Source organism: Erythranthe guttata, chromosome 10 (assembly GCF_056151865.1).
Source record: "Erythranthe guttata isolate IM_541 chromosome 10, IM_541, whole genome shotgun sequence".
NCBI classification, from domain to species: Eukaryota; Viridiplantae; Streptophyta; class Magnoliopsida; order Lamiales; family Phrymaceae; genus Erythranthe; species Erythranthe guttata.
In genome coordinates, this window is record NC_142542.1 from 3,506,196 (window position 1) to 3,527,132 (window position 20,937).

At 35.2% G+C, this 20,937-nt stretch overlaps 2 protein-coding genes and 1 long non-coding RNA gene across 6 annotated transcripts; 2 read left to right on the forward strand and 1 right to left on the reverse strand.

The window, feature by feature from the left end:
- Positions 1-1,931: 1,931 nt before the first annotated feature.
- LOC105960046 (short chain aldehyde dehydrogenase 1) lies at positions 1,932-8,638 on the reverse strand. Its single transcript, XM_088824199.1, has 4 exons — positions 8,568-8,638; positions 8,300-8,459; positions 7,396-7,407; positions 1,932-2,618 (listed from the first exon to the last, which is right to left on the reverse strand). The coding sequence occupies exons 1-4, from the start codon at positions 8,576-8,578 to the stop codon at positions 1,992-1,994; spliced, it is 810 nt and encodes a 269-aa protein (XP_088680325.1). The 5' UTR covers positions 8,579-8,638; the 3' UTR covers positions 1,932-1,991.
- A 3,148-nt stretch (positions 8,639-11,786) lies between these two features.
- LOC148767298 (uncharacterized) lies at positions 11,787-12,743 on the forward strand. The gene is made up of 2 exons (XR_016033896.1): positions 11,787-11,910; positions 12,536-12,743. It is a non-coding gene; the product is annotated as an uncharacterized LOC148767298 (long non-coding RNA).
- Positions 12,744-15,404: 2,661 nt separating this feature from the next.
- On the forward strand, positions 15,405-18,999 carry FTSZ2-1 (Tubulin/FtsZ family protein). Of its 4 annotated transcripts, none has more exons than XM_088823736.1 (8): positions 15,405-15,674; positions 15,997-16,708; positions 17,273-17,572; positions 17,675-17,765; positions 17,844-17,968; positions 18,289-18,381; positions 18,484-18,549; positions 18,648-18,999. In XM_088823736.1, the coding sequence occupies exons 2-8, from the start codon at positions 16,079-16,081 to the stop codon at positions 18,789-18,791; spliced, it is 1,449 nt and encodes a 482-aa protein (XP_088679862.1). In that variant the 5' UTR covers positions 15,405-15,674; positions 15,997-16,078; the 3' UTR covers positions 18,792-18,999. The 4 variants fall into 4 exon arrangements, with proteins under 4 accessions (XP_088679862.1, XP_012839705.1, XP_088679864.1 ...); XM_012984251.2 differs by having other exon boundaries at positions 18,660-18,999; XM_088823738.1 differs by having other exon boundaries at positions 15,408-15,670; positions 18,660-18,999.
- The last annotated feature ends 1,938 nt before the right edge of the window (positions 19,000-20,937 follow it).

A 20,937-nucleotide genomic window follows, 5' to 3' on the forward strand; every position in this document is an offset into this window, starting at 1 on the left:
TATGCTTAAATAATTTTAAGGTCCCTATTGTATCGATAATTACAGTCACCCCCTGAAACGTAGTTAGAAGCTCTAACGGGATAATGCATTGGATAGATTATTCCGATAGGGTTCTAATGAACTATTACTTTTAGCTAGTGGTGGAGATAACATAGAGTTATGGGGAGTAATTGGTTGATATGGCTCCGCTAATATTTCTTAAATCACCCATAACTCTTTGTTGTCCCCACCACTTCCTGAAACCAATAGTCCATTAGAAACTCTATTGTAATAACGTATCCAATGCATTATCCCATTAGAGTTTATAACTACGTTTCAAGGAGGTGAGTATAATTATCGGTACCACAGGGACCTCAAAGTTATTTAAGAATACCTCAGGGGTATTGGTGTAATTTACCCTTTAAATTATTTTTCCTCAATTCTTTTAGGATTAAATACATTTTACACCCCTAATGTATACCACATGTAACACTTACCCCAAAAGTATTATTTGTAACACTTACCCCTCAAGCATAATTTAATTTGTATTTTAATTTCTAATGCCTTCAAGCTTTCTATTTTATTGAAATGAATAACTAAATCAAAAAGTATAAGCTTGGATTGTGACATGGACTACGTCGCCAATATGGGCCTCGCCCAAATGAATAAAAGCAATTGCACATAAAGCCCAAGTAGGGCAGTCCAAAGACAGAAGCCGAGCTGAGTTTTGTTAAAAGGACATACGAAATCCTAGCAAGGAGAAAACTCATTTGACTCTAACGTTGCATGATGAGTAAGTCATAAGGCGTTGTGGTATGACTTCGGGTCGGGGTGAGCTGAGGCTTGTTTAACCTAAAAGCCCATTAAATGCGGTAGGCCGAAATGAGAAGGTAATTAGGTCAAAACCCCAAATGAAGCATGCGTCCAAAGAAATAACACATTTATAAATAGGGGGTTCACTTAAACTTTTTACTCTGTGATTTTTTTTTTACTAAAATACATAATATACATACAAAATCTCTATTCTAAATTGATCGTCGCGAAACCCCTGCTGGTGTTGCAAGAACGACGGCTGACCGAGATTCAGAGCGGACTCAAGCCAAGGCGAGCAAGACCCTTGCCTTAGGCCTCCGAAAAATCAAAAAAAAATCAGGGCCTTCGATTTTGGTCAATCATTATATGCAAATACATGGGTCAGTCATACCAGAGAGAAGAGGAACAATGATGATGTGTTTGATGAACTCTTTTGTGGAAAGAAAGAAAATGGACAGTGAAGAAGGAAGAAAATGACGAGGGAAAAAAAGTTGGAGAGATAATATGGCTGAACAAAAATGTAAAAACACTTGGAAAACTATGGAGTTAAATTTTTAACGGTTGTTAATGTTGACTCAAATTCAGAGAAGCTGTTTTGGATCATTTGGTGGTTACATGACAATAAAAGATGAGCATTACATACAATACATGGTTCAGACTAGGGGTGTAAATAAGCCGAACCGGCTCATGAGCTGGCCCGAAAAAAGCTCGAGCTAATCTTTAGTTGTTATATATTACATATTTATGTTTTATTATATAACTTTTTTTTTTCATATAAATAATCCATAATAAAAACTAAAATTAATATTATGTAAAATTTAGAAATAAAATAAAATAAAATGTAAATGGGTTGAGCTCGAGCTCGACGGGCTCAACTCGACTTGAGATTGAGCTAACCAAATTTGACTCGAAAAATATCAACTTTCTATATATCTCACTATTTCAAGGCATATTTTTCTAATCAAATATTTTACTTGCATGATAAATATGACAGGTGATGAGGTGAAGTACTAGTAAATTTGTAAATCAATAATTGCGTAGGTGTTTTTGATATATATTAATATTCGGTGTGATCATATTATTCCAATGCTCAAACATTATTGATATGTTTACAGTCAGAAATAAGTTGTATTTATTCTGAACTTTTTAATTTTATTGAAGGAAATATTTATTCTGAATCCTGATTTGTATAAACGGTCTCAGAAGCGAACCCCTCTCATGGCCATGGTGATCATTGGATTAACCTTACTGTAACCCCCATCCACCACCATGTTCATTCCACTCACATACTTCGACTCATCGCTCCCCAGATAAACCGCCGCCTCTGCCACGTCATCCGTTTCAGCCACCGCCCCTTTCAGATTCGCCGCCGCAGCCACCCACTCCGCCGCCGCCTTCTCGTCCGCCGCCGCCCCCATTGCGCCTCCGAGCATAGGGGTGGGGATCAGGAATGGGGAGACGCAATTGACGCGGATCCCGTGCTTCCCGAGCTCAAGGCACAGCTGATTCGTGAGCCCGATCACGGCGTACTTGGAGGAGGCGTACGAGATCGGGAACTCGACGGCGGTTAGGGCGGAGGCGCTCGAGGTGAAGATGATGCTCCCGCTCTTCGCCTGGATCATCACGCGCGCCGCGTGCTTGGCTCCGAGGAACGCGCCGAACACGTTGACGGCGTACACCTCCTCGAAGTGGCTCTTCTCCGAGTCCAGGACGGAGGCGTGCCGCATCGGGACGGTGATCCCGGCGTTGTTGTACATGATGTCGAGTTTCCCGTGCTTGGCGACCGCGAAATCGACGGCGCTCGCCACGTCGGATTCCTCGGTGACGTTGTTAAGTGTATATTTTTACACTTTATCATATCTTTTTATTTGAGCTTTTGGTGTGTTTTAACGATAATTGGTGCTTAAAAAGTTGATTTATTGTATTTTAGGTACAAATTGAAGAATTGGAAAAGTATGGGGTCAAAACTGCAATTTTGGCGAAAATATGGGTCAAAAGTAAAAATATCAAAATTCTGAAGATTTAAAGCTGAGACCCCCGTCCCAGTTTTAGTGCAAATTGTGAGACCCCCGTCCGAGACTCCGAAATTGCGCAGTAAAGGAATTTTAATTGCACAAGGAAACTGCCTTCTTCCCCAAATTCTTCACCCTATATAAGACCAAGCCAAGCACACAATTGGGGATCCATCTTTTTACGCAAATTCAAGAGCAAAGAAGATCAACGAAGATTCAAGCATAGTTTTTCTTATTTAAATTATTTATTTTGTTTATCATAAGAATTACGAGTAGCTAAGTCTTTATTTCTAGGATTTTATTTGGAACCCTATGTGGGATTTATGAACCCTTTTCTATGATTTTATGCAAGTTTTAATTCCGGATTATTTCTTCTACTTGTTTTATTAAGTTCATGAAACTGGCCACTTTATGTGCTTTTATGTTATTGTTAATCGCATGAATCGGAAGATCGGGTTAATAATTAGAACTGTGGTAGAAGAACCTTTGTGGTATTAACATAGGAATATAGTTAATCTCTTAGGTAGCCATTATTGAGATTTGTGCTTAATGATGTGTTCTAGAATTAATTGCATAGGAATATAGTAATTGAATCTAGAGTATTAGAATCGTAATACACGCGGAAGCGGGTTATGATTATTTTAGCATCTCAGGTTAATAATCCGGGTTAATTGCTTGCATAATTGAAGGAATTGGGGGAGTAATAATCACATAGGGGGAAGAATAAAATCCTAGGCTCGTTTACTCTGATAAATCTTCGTGTTTAATTTGCTTTCTTGCTTTGTCGTTTTAATTTGCTTTTTAATTTATTTTAGTTAATTCTCTTTAAAGTCGACTGTGTAGGGTGGGCTTGATAATAATTGGTAGAGTTTAGCGTCTAGGATTAGATAATTAAATATTCCCTGTGGGTTCGATATCCGGACTTAATTGTCCACTATATTACTTGTACGATACGTGCACTTGCGTGTAGGTTTTCGACCAACAAGTTTTTGGCGCCGTTGCCGGGGAATATTTTAATTATTTATTTTATTCTAGCTCTAAATTTGAACAATTTTCACGATTCACCCAAATTATTTTTTTTATTTTTTCGTTTTAATATATTTTTTTTTTTCTTTGGTTACATGTCAGGTTACAATTTTCGCGCAACTCAAACGGGATATGAATGGCTTCCGTCTGGCGAATACCTCCAAAATACCTATAATATGCCGTTGCTTTGTTCAATATGTGGTGGAGAACATTACGCTAACCAATGTTGGTATGCACCGAAGGCGAATAATTTCATAGATAATACCAACAGAGGTTACTGCAACACATACACCAACACGTACGAGCAGAGCAATTCAAGCCAAGATTTCCACAATTTTCAACATCGTGAGCCGCAATTTGATGATTTTCAAACCTATTATGCAAAGCCACGAGAACCCACTATTGAGGAGTGTTATAGGAAATCCATCCTTGAAGATTTTATGAAATCCACTCAAGCATCTATCCGAAGACTTGAAATAATGTTGGAAGAGATGAAGCTCAAGAGGTCTCTTGAAAATATTTCAGACAATATCGAGAATGGTTGCAACAAAGAAAATTCGTCTGAAACTTGTGATGAGAAAAATCCTTTAGACCTAGAAAATAGTGTCGATGAGAGGGAAAAAGAAATTACGAAGACACTTGAAGATGATGAATCAGACAATGAAATCGAGCTCAACTCCAAAGATGTCTCGGAACAAGAGAAGAAGGAGATGGATGTGGTTAATGCAAATATTCAAATTGATGATCTTATTATTATTCCTGACGTGGCTTTGAAGGCATCAATAGAGGTTGATAAGAAGGCGAATGTGTTTGAAGTGGAGGTTATACGCGGACGTGAGGTTTTTGTTTACCGATTTAAGGGAGCGGGTGATGAAGATCCCTACTTGGCTTCGTACCGATTGATTACAACTAAGAAAGACTACAAGCTAAGGTGGACCCTAACATATTGCAATCCTATCCCTGTATCGGTTGCAATTGAAGTGACAAAGCTCATGGATGGATGCGCAATCTACAAGGCTTTGGATTGGACATAACAATTTCAAGAAGCAAAGTCCGGCTGAAGACTTAAAATTTAGCGCTTCTCGGGAGGCAACCCGAGCTTTATTGTTTTTCGTAGTTTTCGTTAATTTTTTCGTTTCGTTTTTTTTTTTTTTTTTTTTATTGTCATAAGCATGCATTCTAATTCACTATTTGAATTTTACTTTTCAGGGTCGAAAACGTGATCGAGGGTCGAGTCGGCCGTCCGAAAAAAAAAAAAAAAAAAAAAAAAAATTTTTCACCACTGCCTGTGGGACGGCCGTCCCACAAATAGGTGTAAATGTGGGACCCCCGTCCCACAACCAGTAAGGAGAAAAAATTTCGGACGGCCGTCCGAAATTTAGCACAAAAACCGGGACGGCCGTCCGAACCTAGTTGGGGCGTTTTAAATGTTTAAAAATCAGATTTTCTCCCCCATTATTTCCTAAACCCTCCTCTTTCCTTCTCTCCAACTCTCACACACAAAAGGAAGCTAGAGTATCAAACCAAATTCTCCAAAATCTACTCTTTCAAGGCACGCCCACAAGGTGTTCGATAATTTGCTCCAACCAAATTTTGTGTTCGATTGTCAACCAATTCTTACCGAATCTATTCCAATCTCTCTCCCAACTTTCTTGTCCAACAAAAGAAGCCGCACGAGTGAAGCTTCATCTTCTAAAGGCAAAGGAAAAGGCAAGAAAAGTGCCACCAAAACGACGATTCCTCTTCCAAAGCCGCTCCTCAAGCCCGAGACGACCCCGAAGCCTCAAGCTCCCGTGCCGATCGACGATTCCAAATGAAGATGGAGCGAGAGAGCTTTCCGATGATGAGAAGCATGAGAGAGCTAGGGAGGAACACCCCGATCACATCGACTCCGACTAAATCAGGTGTTTTCTATCCTTGAACTTTGTGCTAATTTCGTTGAGGGCAACGAAAATTTTAAGTTTGGGGGTGTTGTGCTTATTTGTTTTAGTTTGCATGCATTAGGTTTTATTCGTTTTTATTGTTTTTCTCGTTTTTCCGGAATATAAAAAAAAAAAAAAAAAAAAAAAAAAAATTGCTTGAGTCGAATGCATCTATGATTTATGATGATGAGAGATGATCAATGTTTGATGATGAAATTGCTTGTTTTATGTGATAAGGATTTGATGTTTGTTTAGCTTTCGATTCAACGGGACTTAGAAGCGAATTATTGCTAGGAATCACACTTTGTGCATTGCTTTGGTTGAATGTTTTGTATTTTAAATTTGGAATTAATTTGTGCTAGATCATGCTATGTTCGGTTTTAAGACTCACCTTAGGAAATTTATGATACGACGTATTGGGTAGTGAGTAATTTGGGATATGATTTGGGCCTTCTTTGAACCGTTTGAGCCTTTCAAGCCGACCTTTTTATCGAAATTATCCTTAGAACCTTGATTTGAGCTTCGGAGAAAAGGTGTTCTTTCTTTTAGCCAATGTGTGAGGTAGAATTGGTGGAGATTCTCGAAAATTACCCTTGGAGATCGGTCAGAAAGTTTTATAAGGTCCTTCTTCTTCTTCGAAAAAAAAAAAAAAAAAAAAAAAAGAAAAAAGAAGACAAATATCTATGCTTCTATATATATACATAAAAAAAAAAAAAAAAAAAAAAAAAAAAAAAAAAAAAAAAAAAAAAGAGAAAAAGAGAAGAAGAAGAGACTAGAAGGGAGAAATAAGGACTAGTTGTTGAATTATTTTTGAAAACTCGATCCATTGCCTCAAAAGCAAAAGTGGAGACCTTTGAACTTTTGAGAATCGAGTTTACTAAAGTCCGTAGAGGTGAATTCATTGTTTCAAACGCCTATCTTTCAAATTTTGGCGTAATCACCTAAATTCAAGAAGAATAGCCACACATACCCATATTTCCTACCTCGAACAAAATAGCCTAACAATTGAAAGCCACAAAGCCCCAATGATCCCAATAGCTTAATGTTCGATATTAGTAGAGTAGAATAATTTGGTGAATATTTGGAGTCAAGCATATGCATGTAAGTATAAATTCTTTCTATCTTTAATTTGCAAATATTGGATGCTTGAAGCAATTGTATGAATTGTGGTTTTTGGTAATGGTGAGTGACTAAGTGTTGTTGAATTTTGAGCTTGCGAATGCCTAAGAATTGTCATTATAATTGCAAGTTCTGAAAACGTGAAGTTGATCATTGATCTATGTGATGAGATGTTATCGTTGAGTTATTTGCTTGTTGGTAGATTTTGCTTGAGGACAAGCAAAAATTCAAGTTTGGGGGTGTGTTAAGTGTATATTTTTACACTTTATCATATCTTTTTATTTGAGCTTTTGGTGTGTTTTAACGATAATTGGTGCTTAAAAAGTTGATTTATTGTATTTTAGGTACAAATTGAAGAATTGGAAAAGTATGGGGTCAAAACTGCAATTTTGGCGAAAATATGGGTCAAAAGTAAAAATATCAAAATTCTGAAGATTTAAAGCTGAGACCCCCGTCCCAGTTTTAGTGCAAATTGTGAGACCCCCGTCCGAGACTCCGAAATTGCGCAGTAAAGGAATTTTAATTGCACAAGGAAACTGCCTTCTTCCCCAAATTCTTCACCCTATATAAGACCAAGCCAAGCACACAATTGGGGATCCATCTTTTTACGCAAATTCAAGAGCAAAGAAGATCAACGAAGATTCAAGCATAGTTTTTCTTATTTAAATTATTTATTTTGTTTATCATAAGAATTACGAGTAGCTAAGTCTTTATTTCTAGGATTTTATTTGGAACCCTATGTGGGATTTATGAACCCTTTTCTATGATTTTATGCAAGTTTTAATTCCGGATTATTTCTTCTACTTGTTTTATTAAGTTCATGAAACTGGCCACTTTATGTGCTTTTATGTTATTGTTAATCGCATGAATCGGAAGATCGGGTTAATAATTAGAACTGTGGTAGAAGAACCTTTGTGGTATTAACATAGGAATATAGTTAATCTCTTAGGTAGCCATTATTGAGATTTGTGCTTAATGATGTGTTCTAGAATTAATTGCATAGGAATATAGTAATTGAATCTAGAGTATTAGAATCGTAATACACGCGGAAGCGGGTTATGATTATTTTAGCATCTCAGGTTAATAATCCGGGTTAATTGCTTGCATAATTGAAGGAATTGGGGGAGTAATAATCACATAGGGGGAAGAATAAAATCCTAGGCTCGTTTACTCTGATAAATCTTCGTGTTTAATTTGCTTTCTTGCTTTGTCGTTTTAATTTGCTTTTTAATTTATTTTAGTTAATTCTCTTTAAAGTCGACTGTGTAGGGTGGGCTTGATAATAATTGGTAGAGTTTAGCGTCTAGGATTAGATAATTAAATATTCCCTGTGGGTTCGATATCCGGACTTAATTGTCCACTATATTACTTGTACGATACGTGCACTTGCGTGTAGGTTTTCGACCAACAAGTTTTTTCACAGTGGACGTAGGAGATATTAGGGGCGAACTCCCGGCAGATGGCGGTGCCGCGCTCGTCTTGGATGTCGGCGATAATAACTCGGGCGCCGTGCTTGGCGAATAGCTTGGCCGCGGCCTCGCCGATTCCGCTTGCACCGCCGGTAATAACCGCCACTTTCCCTTCTAGCCTGCCATTGTGAGTCCGATCAAATATTTCAAATATTATTATTTAGTAAAATAATGCAATGAGGCATAATACATAAACTTAATTTGAACGAAGTATTTTAATTAATTACCTTTTCCCCATAGATTTGATGGCCAAAGACTGCTTACTATTATTTTTATGTGACAAATTGGTATTGCAAGTTGTAGTTAGTAACGAGGGTTGATCTTATAGGACATATTAGATGACTAGTCAGGGCAAAATGGTCTACACTAAATACCGATATTCAACCACAATAAATAATTAAATATAATATAAGTAGAAAGACGGGATGTTGGTTTATAAATTCGTGTAAATAGCACTTAACCGTATGTAGTTTGAACTTTGTGCACATGATCTCCTTGTATTCTTGTTTTAAAACATAACCTCCCAATGGTATTCCACTTAGTAAATAATCATGCTGATTATGAGGGAGGAAGAAATTTTTGAAAATACAGGAGTGTTAAATGCTTATATTAAAATACAAGGTAGTTATGTACTATATTGAAAGTAAAGGGGTTAATATGCACAAAATTTAAACTACATGGGGTAAATGTTATTTACCCTGAAAATTATAATGATTTAAGTTTGTTCAACATTTAGCTGCTGAGAATAATAAAAGTAGTACTAGTCCTTTTTTTTTTTTTTTGATAAAAGAAGTAGTACTAGTCACTAGCATGTGGTTTGACATTTTATATTTTGTGTGACTTAGTTATTATTATTATTATTAGTTTTAGTAGTAGTAGTAGTAGTCCGTAGTAGTATCAGGGGTGAGTCCACCCTTGGGCAGGGTGGACTGAAGCCCACCCTCATTTTTTAATTTGCCTCATATATTATACTATATTTCTATTTAGCCCACCAAAATTTTATTAACTAGTCCATCCAAAATTTAAATTAATGCAAAACAAGCTCCATATTTTATTAAGGGGAAATTGGCTAGACACCCCTTATTCTGGACTTATATAGGTAGAGATCCTAGTTGCTAGATGAATATATGCATAGGTCCTTTATCACGAAAAAATAATATAAATAAAATAAAACAATTAGTATATGAACATAAACACCCTCAATTAATAAGAAAACAAATCTCATACACTCCCTCTCTCTCCAATCTTACGTATCTTTCTTCCTATATAATCTCTCATATTTCTCTTCCTCTCCGTCTCGTGTCTCTGGCTTTTTTCTTCTGATTTTTTTTTTCTTTTCAATCAACACTTTTCGATTTTTTTTTTCCGATCAACTTCTTTCTTTCTCTATACCCTTTCTCGATTACATCTGTTCGATTTTTTTTTCCCTTTGGAATTCGAATTCTTTTGGATTATGTTGTAGGGAAGAAAAAAAAATTGAAGCTTTACATTATTAGATGATTTTTCGGTGAAAGAGTTAAAAGCGGACAACAAACATAAATCGCTCCTTGCTTGCACAAGGTGAGTTTTTTTTTTCTCGTTTTGTATTTATCTGTAGTGAGTTGATAATGTTTGTTTGTATTTCTAATTGATTTTGGTTCAATAAATAGCAAAAAACAAAATAATGAAACAACAAAATCAAATTGTTGTTGCAAACTGCAAATTGCAATCGATAACAGTAGATTTTGTTCAAATTGTTGTTGCAAACTGCAAATTGCAATCGAAACAGTAGATTTTGTTGCAAACTGCAAATTGCAATTTTGCCATTGATAGAATATTTTTTATAATTTTATTGTTGTTTTTTGCATTTTTATGATATGTATGATATTTTTGCTTTGTATTTTTATTTTTATTATTTGCATTTAGATATTGCATATCATATTTTCATTTTATTGTTTATAATTAGATGATGCTGATTTTTTTACTTGTTCAATTTATTGTTTGTATTTGGTGAATTCATAGGTAGTTTGTTGTTTTAAATTCAATAATGCAAGTTTTAATTGTTAGTTTGCTATTTGCATTTTACAGAGACATAAGCGGGCGGCTGCGGCAGTGGCACGGCGTTCGTAGCGGTGGTGTGTTTTTTACAACCTGAGTTGTTACCGAACAACAAACAATTTCTAAACAGCAAATGACACGAAAGCAAATTGGGAAACAACAAATCGAACGAAGGAAAAGGGAATGAAGGCAAACTGCAAACGACCTTGTAAATTGCAAACGCTCAGACACCCAAACCTATGGAAGGCTTCAAAATTTGTGGATATTTTGGTTTTGAAAACACAGGGAAGAATCGTTATCAAGAGATTTGCAATCCTAATTTTCGGATTTGCTGTATAATAGGGAGAAAAATAGGGGATTTGATTTTGAGGATTTATTTTACCATATATTGATAGGGGTATTTTTGACAAATTACAAATAATAAAATCTGCTGGAAATTAGAGTTTATTAGATGGATTTTAACACATATAATCTCTTATAGGAGGACCTATAGCAAATTGCCCCTTAATTAGCCTACCAAAAATTCAAATTAATACAAAAAATTTCCAAATTTTATTAATTAGCCCACCCAAAATCCAAATTAATACAAAAAAAAAAAACTCTATAATTTGTTTTTTTCTTTTTTCTTTTTTTCGTTTCTCCTTTTCCTATTTTCAAAAAAAATCCTACAAAAATCTCGGGGGCGTTGGCCCCGAACCCCGAAAATTAAAGCCCGCTCCTGTACCGAATTCCTGGACTCGCCACTGAGTAGTACTATAATATAGAAAATAGTTCAAATAATTAAAATAAAAGGAAAATTGAGAAAAGTGCAAATAATACAATTTGTTTTCCGACAAAGCTAATTCCGACCTATTTTGTTCAATATGCGCCCCCTAGTATGTTGGCACATATGATATATGTGATGAGAAAGATATTTTGAGTCTTATGTTAGTATTTCCCAATAATATATTTTCCATGTCTTAAAAGTTGATATGAATTTCATAACAAAACAAAAGTTGAAAATTCTAATATATAATTATCGAAATTAAAATAAAAAGAAAAACAAAAAAAAAAGAAAATCAAGAAGCAACCAATCAAGTAAAACCAAGGGCGATAAGGGTTTCCAAAAATATCACTCTACTTTCTAATTAAGGGGAAACTACAGATAAATCCCTAATCCAAAACTCAAAACACAGATCAGTCCCTAGGTAGTTTCCCCAAGCAATTCAGTCCCTACTCACGCGCCTAACATGCAGATCAGTCCCTAATAAAATGTGCAAATACTAAAATACCCTTTAATTTATATTAATTTTACATAACTTCTTTTCAACTTCCAACGCGCCGTTTGTATTACACGCTCTTTGCCAGTTTATACCCATTTTCAGACCAAGAAGAAACAGAGAAGAAACGAAGAACAAAGAAACGAAGAACAAAGAACGAAGAAATTACGAAGCACGAAGAATCAACAAAACGCAGAAAAATAATAAAGCGAAAGGAAAAATAAAAATAAACAAACCCATTTATAGACAATGGTGAAGCATGGTAAACAACAAGGTTTGATTTTTTTTTTTTTTTTCATTTTATTGGAAACAGACCCATTTGGGTGTTGCTTGAGCTTGCAAAAGGTTAATTTGTTATAGAATTGCATGATTTTGAACATATCCACTCATGGGTATTATGCCTCGACTTTATTCGGTGTTTCCCCTAATCATTAAATCGGTTCCAATATCTGTTGTTCTGTTGTTTGGGTTTGCAAAGATCATTTATTTGTTGTCGAATTTCATGATTTTGTAATAGTTTTCTCTTGGGTATTATTCTTATGATATGGGAAAGAGGCTTATTGTATTTTTCGTACTGGTTCTATAGTATGTGTCATGCGCAGTAATGGTATTAATAGTGCATTTAGATGGTATTGACACAGGGTACTTGAAGTATAATGTTTGGTGGTTCTGTAGTATAAGTCATATGCCACAATAGTATTGCTAGTGCTGTTGAGTGATATTGCTAGTGCATTCGAATAGTATAATGTTTGATTGTAGTGTAGTATGTGTCATATGCAACAATGGTATTGCTAGTGCATTTGGATGGTATTGAACGAAATTACTGGAAGTACTAGTAGTTGAACTTTATAGTACGTTGTATTTGTTATAATTGTAGTTTTATGTGTATGTAATTGCAGGAATTGATGTAAAAGAAGATTGCAGTAAGCTATCAATAGGCTGCAGGTGCTCACCGATCGCTTTTCAAATAGATGAATGTGTTTTTTGTGCCATAAACAATCTGTCCTTTTGTTGTAGAGCTAATAATACTATTGATTAGCTCTACTCGTACTTTTCCATTGTATACATTGTACTACATGTTTCGATGAAATGTACTTACCTTTTGAACACATGGTACTTTATTTTGCGATTAATTAGTTTGTATAAAGAATATAAGCGTACCATAAAAATGAGCAACAAATACTTTCTAGTCTATTCGAAGATACTTTGTCAACACTAGACTTGTACTTACTTGATGAACAAAGCGTACTTCACATGTGTATTCACGAAAAACTTACCATAATCGATGTTGATCGACTCCCACATTGTTCCTATTCATTCTTAATAGTTTTAAACTGAAGAGTTGTGTCTTAAAATGCGATCATATGGATGCATTGGCCCAACAATAATATATAGAGTGTAACAATACTATATGAATGGCAAACATATACTTTATCAGTGAACAAAGCGTACTATAGTCACGAATCACTTGTACTTCACATGTGTATTCATTGTACTTACTTGATGAACAAAGCGTACCATATTTTTTGATGAATTGAATTGTACCAATTTCATTGACGCTTTAATGATCAATAAGTACGGGAGATGCATAAATTATGTTTTAGATGATTATTTTAAGGTAGGTGAGCATTATTGTTGCGTTTGGAATACAAGATCCCATAAATATGTTGAATTTCATACATGATACTCATATACTATACAATATATTCATACAAGTCTATAATGCTCAAGTATAAAACTAATATTTTCCTCAATTGTTACCATAATCGATATTGATCAACTCCCACACTGTCTCCATTCATTCTTAATAGTCTTAAACTGAAGAGTTGTGTCTTAAAATGCGATCATATGGATGCATTGGCCCGGAAATAATATATAGAGTGTAACAATACTATATGAATGACAAACATATACTTTATCAGTGAACAAAGCGTACTATAGTCACGAATCACTTGTACTTCACATGTGCATTCATTGTACTTACTTGATGAACAAAGCGTACCATATTTTTTGATGAATTGAATTGTACCAATTTCATTGACGCTTTAATGATCAATAAGTACGGGAGATGCATAAATTATGTTTTAGATGATTATTTTAAGGTAGGTGAGCATTATTGTTGCGTTTGGAATACAAGATCCCATAAATATGTTGAATTTCATACATGATACTCATATACTATACAATATATTCATACAAGCCTACAATGCTCAAGTGTAAAACTAATATTTTCCTCAATTGTTACCATAATCGATATTGATCAACTCCCACATTGTCTCCATTCATTCTTAATAGTCTTAAACTGAAGAGTTGTGTCTTCAAATGCGATCATATGGATGCATTGGCCCGACAATAATATATAGAGTGTAACAATACTATATGAATGACAAACATATACTTTATCAGTGAACAAAGCGTACTATAGTCACGAATCACTTGTACTTCACATGTGTACAAAGTGTACTATATTCACGAATAACCCTAACTTTACCAGCTTATACATTGTACTCTTATGTTCACTAATTAAACAACAGTACATAGGTTTTACATAGCATGTAGACTGCAAATATTACTAGATTCAACACTATCAAACTATGAACTACTCCACCTTCAGAATTGCAATTCGTCACTTCACTTTCTCGATGGACTTGGTTCATCGACGCACTTGTAGCTTCATTTTCTTCACGATTTGAGTTGGAAAAAGTTTGCCCAACTTCAAATGGTTCACACCAATGGGAGTAACCATGGTGTGGGCAACAGTAAAACCCGAACTGCACTTGTGAATGAATTCTTTTTGTCTTTCTACGTCCTGGTCGAGTTCTCAATCAGCTGCATTAACAAAGACATCGGGCGGAGCATTACACGCATCGTACAAGTCAAAGTCCTCATCAAACGAGGGAATTGGGTTAATCGTGAATTGATATACCTGCTTGTACGTATCCGAATAATGGTTACGTACTGTCTTCCCCATTATATTATACTATGTTTTCCCACGAACAGTACCAAATTTACCTATCACCCATACTATTCAGATGAAGGTTACGTATTATCTTCCCCATTATATGATACTATGTTTTCCCACCAACAGTACCAAATTTACCAATCACGCATACTATACGAACAACGATTACGTACTGTAAGTACCATACGTCCATACCATATTTATATTAGCATGATACTATTACGTGCCATATTTTATACTATGTATCACAATAATTAACGACCATAAAGAAATGCATTTCAGCAGTACAGAAAAATATGGAGACCTACCAGCCATCGGTGCGAACCCTCTTTCCACGCGAATTAGCTTCATCTTTGCGGATCACGACAATGTCGACCACACTCATCTTCATTATCAGATGCTTATATCGACAACTTCCAAGAATCACAGTGGGTACATCATTAGATACATCATTTGTAGCCATTGTGGGGTGGGTGGGTTTTACAATGATATTTTCTTTGGAAAAAGAGGAAACCAGAGGAGAGAAAGAGAGAAGAAATAGAGAAGAAAGAGAGCAGATAGAAATGAAGAAAGAGAAGAAAGAAAGAGAAGATGAAGAGAGAGAAAATGAAGAGAGAGAAAATGAGGAGAGAGAAAAGGGTGAGAGTGAAAAAGAAGAGAGAGAATATAATAAAATATATAAAATTCACATTAGGGACTGATCTGCATGTCAGACGCGTGAATAGGGACTGAATTGCTTAGGGAAACTACCTAGGGACTGATCTGTGCTTTGAGTTTTGGATTAGGGATTTATCTGTAGTTTCCCCTCTAATTAACCATATTTCTCCGCTGCTCGCAGATTTTCTCTTTTATTTTTATAGATAATTAGTACCTAATTTTCATCAACCAAATTTCTGCTACTTTGTTTTTCCCAAACCAAATTGACACCGCCATTCCGCTCTCATGCTTCTCTCTAGTGAATTGAGAATTTTTTTATTGAGAAATTGAAGCTCAAAAACTCTTCCTTTTTCTGACGAACCAATTCTGGAACAACTTTAGATACATCAATTTTCTTGTTGCATTGTTGCTGCAGGCAGGTGAACGGCATTGCTCCAGCTTTAATTTCATAATATTGATGCATCAATTAAGCAGTCCTAATTTCTTCATTTTTTTCAATTTTCTTGCTTACTACTATAGGAGCATTACCATATGTTGTTTTCCTGATTTTTTTTTTTTTTAATTAATCTGAGTTTGAATTTATATTTTCATCTGCTTGATTATGTGTATTGTTGTTTGTAATTCAATTTTTTTTGTAACGTGACTTCAAAATTAGGGGTTTTATTGCTTTAAATTGGTATCAGTAGTAGAGTTTGAATGTAGCTCATCCTTACCATCGGGTCGCGGATTTGTCTATTTCAGGTTGTTAAGAGGAAAATAGGCTCGACACTCGAGTATAGTTGATAAGTTTCTGAAAGGAGCTTGGATTTGAAAGTCCGCATTAATGGCTACGTGCACATCCCCTTATTTCACGCCACCAGATACTCGTAGGCCAATAGGGGTATTAACCGTTGGTGGGGCCAGAGTTTCCCCTTTGAAAATGGTCGACGAAAGGAATGGGTTTTCAAGTGTTAGTCATAAATGCAGTTCGACTTCACCCCAGTTCAAATGTTCAGCAAACTCGCACGGTGCCAATAAATTTCAAGGCAACGACCCGTTTCTGAATCTACATCCGGAGATATCTCTGCTTAGAGGCGAGTTGAACTCTACAATGACCGAAACAAGACAGGATAATTCGAGTGGAAATGTTACTGAGATATCGAGAGATTCGGCAAGTTCGAATAACTATAGTGATGCCAAGATTAAGGTTATTGGTGTTGGAGGCGGTGGCTCGAATGCAGTTAACCGTATGATAGAAAGTGCGATGAACGGGGTTGAGTTCTGGATTGTTAACACTGATATCCAGGCAATGAGGCTGTCGCCCATTTTTCCCGATCACCGTTTGCAGATTGGTCAAGAGTTGACTAGAGGACTTGGTGCCGGTGGGAACCCAGAAATCGGAATGAATGCCGCTAGAGAAAGCAGAGAATCTATTGAGAGTGCAGTTTATGGAGCAGACATGGTTTTCGTGACTGTAAGCTTCTTCTTTTTTTATTGCCAATCAAATATGTTATTTCCATTTTCTTTTCTTAAAATATTTTTTCTCCCTGCATAGCACTACCATTTAGTTTCATTACATATTATCACAAGCATCGAGTTGTTCTCTTTTATGGTTAATAGTGACTAATTTTGGTCATTTGATGTAAATCCCAAACGTAGTATCACCACGTTTTCCAAATTGACCACAATGTGCACCAAAAACTTCTCGATGATTATTCACCGGTTGCTATGTTCTAAAAGTGAACAGTTGAACGCGTAGTCGTTTAAGTAAGTGTTGATTTTTGCCATTTGAAACTGATTTTCAACTTAAATATGCCTTCTCGACATCCGTACCTTTTTTTTACCATTTAGCAAATGGAAATATCAGGGCTTTGGAAGACCCGTACTTTACGTATAGCATTAACGTTTGACCATAGTCAGATTGTAATCTGTAACCTGCTGGACTCACACTATTGTATTATTTCTCAATAGTTGTAAAAACCAACGTTAGTTTCGAAGTCTAGACGAGAAACTAAAGTCTTTTGGTGCAAATGTGCAGGCTGGAATGGGCGGTGGAACAGGAACTGGTGGAGCTCCTGTTATTGCTGGAGTTGCAAAGTCGATGGGTATTTTGACTGTTGGTATAGTCACCACTCCTTTTTCTTTCGAGGGGCGAAGAAGAGCGGTTCAGGCCCAAGAAGGAATTGCAGCTTTAAGGGAAAATGTTGACACATTAATTGTCATCCCAAACGATAAACTTCTGAATGCAGTTTCCGCAGCTACACCGGTTACAGAAGCATTTAATCTTGCTGATGATATTCTACGGCAAGGTGTCCGTGGTATTTCTGATATAATCACGGTATGGCTGAGACAGTTAGTATATGTTGTAATCAAATGTACCCATACGTCTTTGTATTCCCAAGGAAGTCGTGGAATTGATTGTTCCTTTTCGATTATGCAGATCCCAGGACTCGTAAACGTAGATTTTGCTGATGTACGAGCCATTATGGCTAATGCAGGTTCTTCATTAATGGGAATAGGAACCGCAACAGGTATTGTGAAGAAGCCGTACTTTTTTTTTCCCCAGTTAAGAGTGTTAGCCTAATATTTGTCATCTTGCTGCAATTCAGGGAAAACGAGGGCGAGAGATGCTGCGTTAAATGCCATTCAATCTCCTTTGCTGGATCTTGGTATAGAAAGAGCTACTGGAATTGTGTGGAATATAACTGGTGGCACTGATCTTACCTTGTTTGAGGTAGTTTGCCTCCCCCTACCCCCACACCCCCACCCCTACCCCCACCCCTACCCCTACCCCCGCCCTAAAAAAATTGTTATATTTTTTACGATGAGAGCAAGAAATTGGAAAATATCACTTTGCTATCGGTGAATTCAGCGTAAATGCTTTACGTTGAGAGCAAGAAACACTGTTCCACAAATATACATGTAAACTTGGCTAACTTTCAACTTAGAGTAGGAACGAAAATTTTCTTCCATATTGGTTTTCGAAACACTAGTCGATGTCTTTAGAGATGTAACTTTTTATGACACTGTAATTAACGTGTGTTCGGTTACAAGGTAAATGCTGCTGCAGAGGTGATATACGATCTTGTGGATCCAAGTGCCAACTTAATATTTGGTGCTGTGATAGATCCATCCATAAGTGGCCAAGTAAGTCTCTCTCTATTAATCACCAACGAGGAAAAATACGAATTAACCAGATTATTAAACTACTTAGAATAAAATTTGATCAAGCTGCTTTGCTTAATACAGGTAAGCATAACATTAATCGCCACCGGATTTAAACGTCAAGAGGAAAGTGATGGAAGGCAGTACCAGGTATTATTATTATGTTTTTTATAAATATTTTTTTCATCACTCGTACATGATACGAACACTTGGTGAAATTCATTTCAATGAAATCGTTTCTAAACAAGAGAAAAATGCAGGCAAGTCAGGTGGGGCAAACAGATACGAACATTGGCATTAATAGGCGATCTTCATCCTTTCTAGAAGGTGGTTCTGTAGAGATTCCCGAGTTCTTGAAGAAGAAAGGACGATCTCGTTTTCCAAGGGCTTAAGGGTCCTTTTACTTCAAGTAATCTTCGACTTGGTCTCTCTTTTTCTGTACATGATTTTTGGCCTTTTCTTTTCTCCTCCATGCGCGTGAATCTTAGCTTTGAGAAAAAGATACAACGATAGTCGATACATTTATTTGTTAAAACATAATAAATTTTTAGCATTGAAAAGAAACTCTTGTCGAAATATTATTATACCTCTTTCGATTGATCGCAGTTGTATATTTATGTATGTCTAGTCTAGAGACGAACATATATAAACTTCAAATTATATATCAAAAGAAATTGTCGAGTTTTTTTATGATGCATATACATTCAAATTAATTCGTAATTGATTTCGTAACATTATAACAGTATATCGTTACAATAATCGTACTAGAACATGATGCATGTGGGCAAAGCTGATCAAGTCGAGATCAACTAAGCTCGAGCGAGCTCGAACGAGTCAATATTTTCATGAGTATGGGTGTGAACGAGCCGAGCTCGAGCCGAGTTGGCCAGCTCGAGCTCGGGCTCATTTTTTTTTTTTTATATTAAAATCATTTAATTTTTTATTAAAAATTATTTATAGGAAAATAAAAAAAATTATAAAATAAATAATGAGCTCTAGTTATATTTTTTTTATTTTTTTATTATTATTATAATATTTTATATTATTATAAATTATCTAAGTATTATAGATTTATTTCTACTTAAATACTAGAAATATTTATTATTATAAACTACTTACTATTTAGTTAATAATATATATATATATATTAAAAAATAAAAAATAAAAGAAGGCAGCTCGTGAGCTGTCGAACAACTAAATTTGGGCTCGAGCTCGAGTTCGAGCCTTTGTCGAGCCGGCTCGTTTACCACCCCTATCCATGAGTATTACTCAACTTAATACGCGTAAGATTGTTAAAAGTTTTAAATTTTAATTACTGTAATATAAATGAACAATTCCAAATTACTACATGTGTGAAACCTCGTATCAATCTTTGAGTCAATTCATACCAAGGAATAGAAAAAGATTAAGATTGGGCTTAATTGTCTGATTAGGAAATGATGAAATGACTTCATTAATGTAATTGGAGACAAGCCCACGTGGTTTTGAGTTATTCAAAATGTGCGGGCATTATGTGATAAATAAATAAAGTACTAATAACTTTTAATAAAATACATTTTTCAAAGAGTAATATATATATTTATGAAATTGAAATAGACAGATTTAAACAAATATAAAAATATCTGTACGTATATGTATTAAGGGCGAATGGCAAAAAGGTCCATCACATGTAATTTAAATGCATTTTGGTCAAAAAAAAAAAAAACATTCTCTCAATTAAACACATCTGACATCCCCATATCTCTAATCTGAAATACCCTCCATAATATAATTCTTATCAATTCCACCCATTATGCTCTAACTTCCTTAATATTACACATTGACCCCGAATTTAAACAAATATCACATTAACCCACAATTTTTTTTTTCAGAAAATAATTTTTTTTCTGAAATGTTTTTTTTCAGACCAAATTCCGGCGTTGACTTTTTTTTTAATTTTTTTTTCTTAGACAAAAATATTTTAATTAATATTACTACCTTGACTACTAAATTACTGTCTCATACAGTGATATTACTGTTTGGGACAGTAATATTATGAATATTATTTTCCCGAACAGTAATATTTTTAATATTATTGTCCAAGACAGTTAAATTACTATTGGATACAGTAATTTAGCAACCAAGGAAGTAATATTAATTAAAATAATTTTTTTTAAGAAAAAAAAAATAAATCAATTAACAGTTAGATTACTGTCACAGACAGTTAAATAACTGCAGGAGACAATAATTTAGCAACGCATACAGTAATATTAATTAAAATATTAAAAAAAAAATCAATTAACAGTTAAATTACTGTCACCGACAGTTACATAACTGTTGAAGACAGTATTTTAGTAGCAAAGACAATAATATTAATAAAATATTTTTGAAGAAAAAAAAAAGTCAATTTACAGTTAAATTACTGTCTCCGACAGCTAAATAACTGCCGGGGACAGTAATTTAGCAGTCATGACAGTAATATTAATTAAAATATTTTTTTAAGAAAAAAAAAAAAAAGTCAACGCCGAAGACCGGCGGTCAACGGCGGCGACCGGCGGT

What these genes read in the sequence shown, in the direction of transcription:
- FTSZ2-1 (XM_088823736.1), top strand. Translation starts at nt 16,079, where the DNA reads ATGGCTACGTGCACATCCCCTTATTTCACGCCACCAGATACTCGTAGG. An exon ending in GTATTTCTGATATAATCACG is followed by an intron (nt 17,573 to 17,674) that starts GTATGGCTGAGA and finishes TCGATTATGCAG; the next exon opens with ATCCCAGGACTCGTAAACGT. An exon ending in GTGATGGAAGGCAGTACCAG is followed by an intron (nt 18,550 to 18,647) that starts GTATTATTATTA and finishes TTTCTAAACAAG; the next exon opens with AGAAAAATGCAGGCAAGTCA.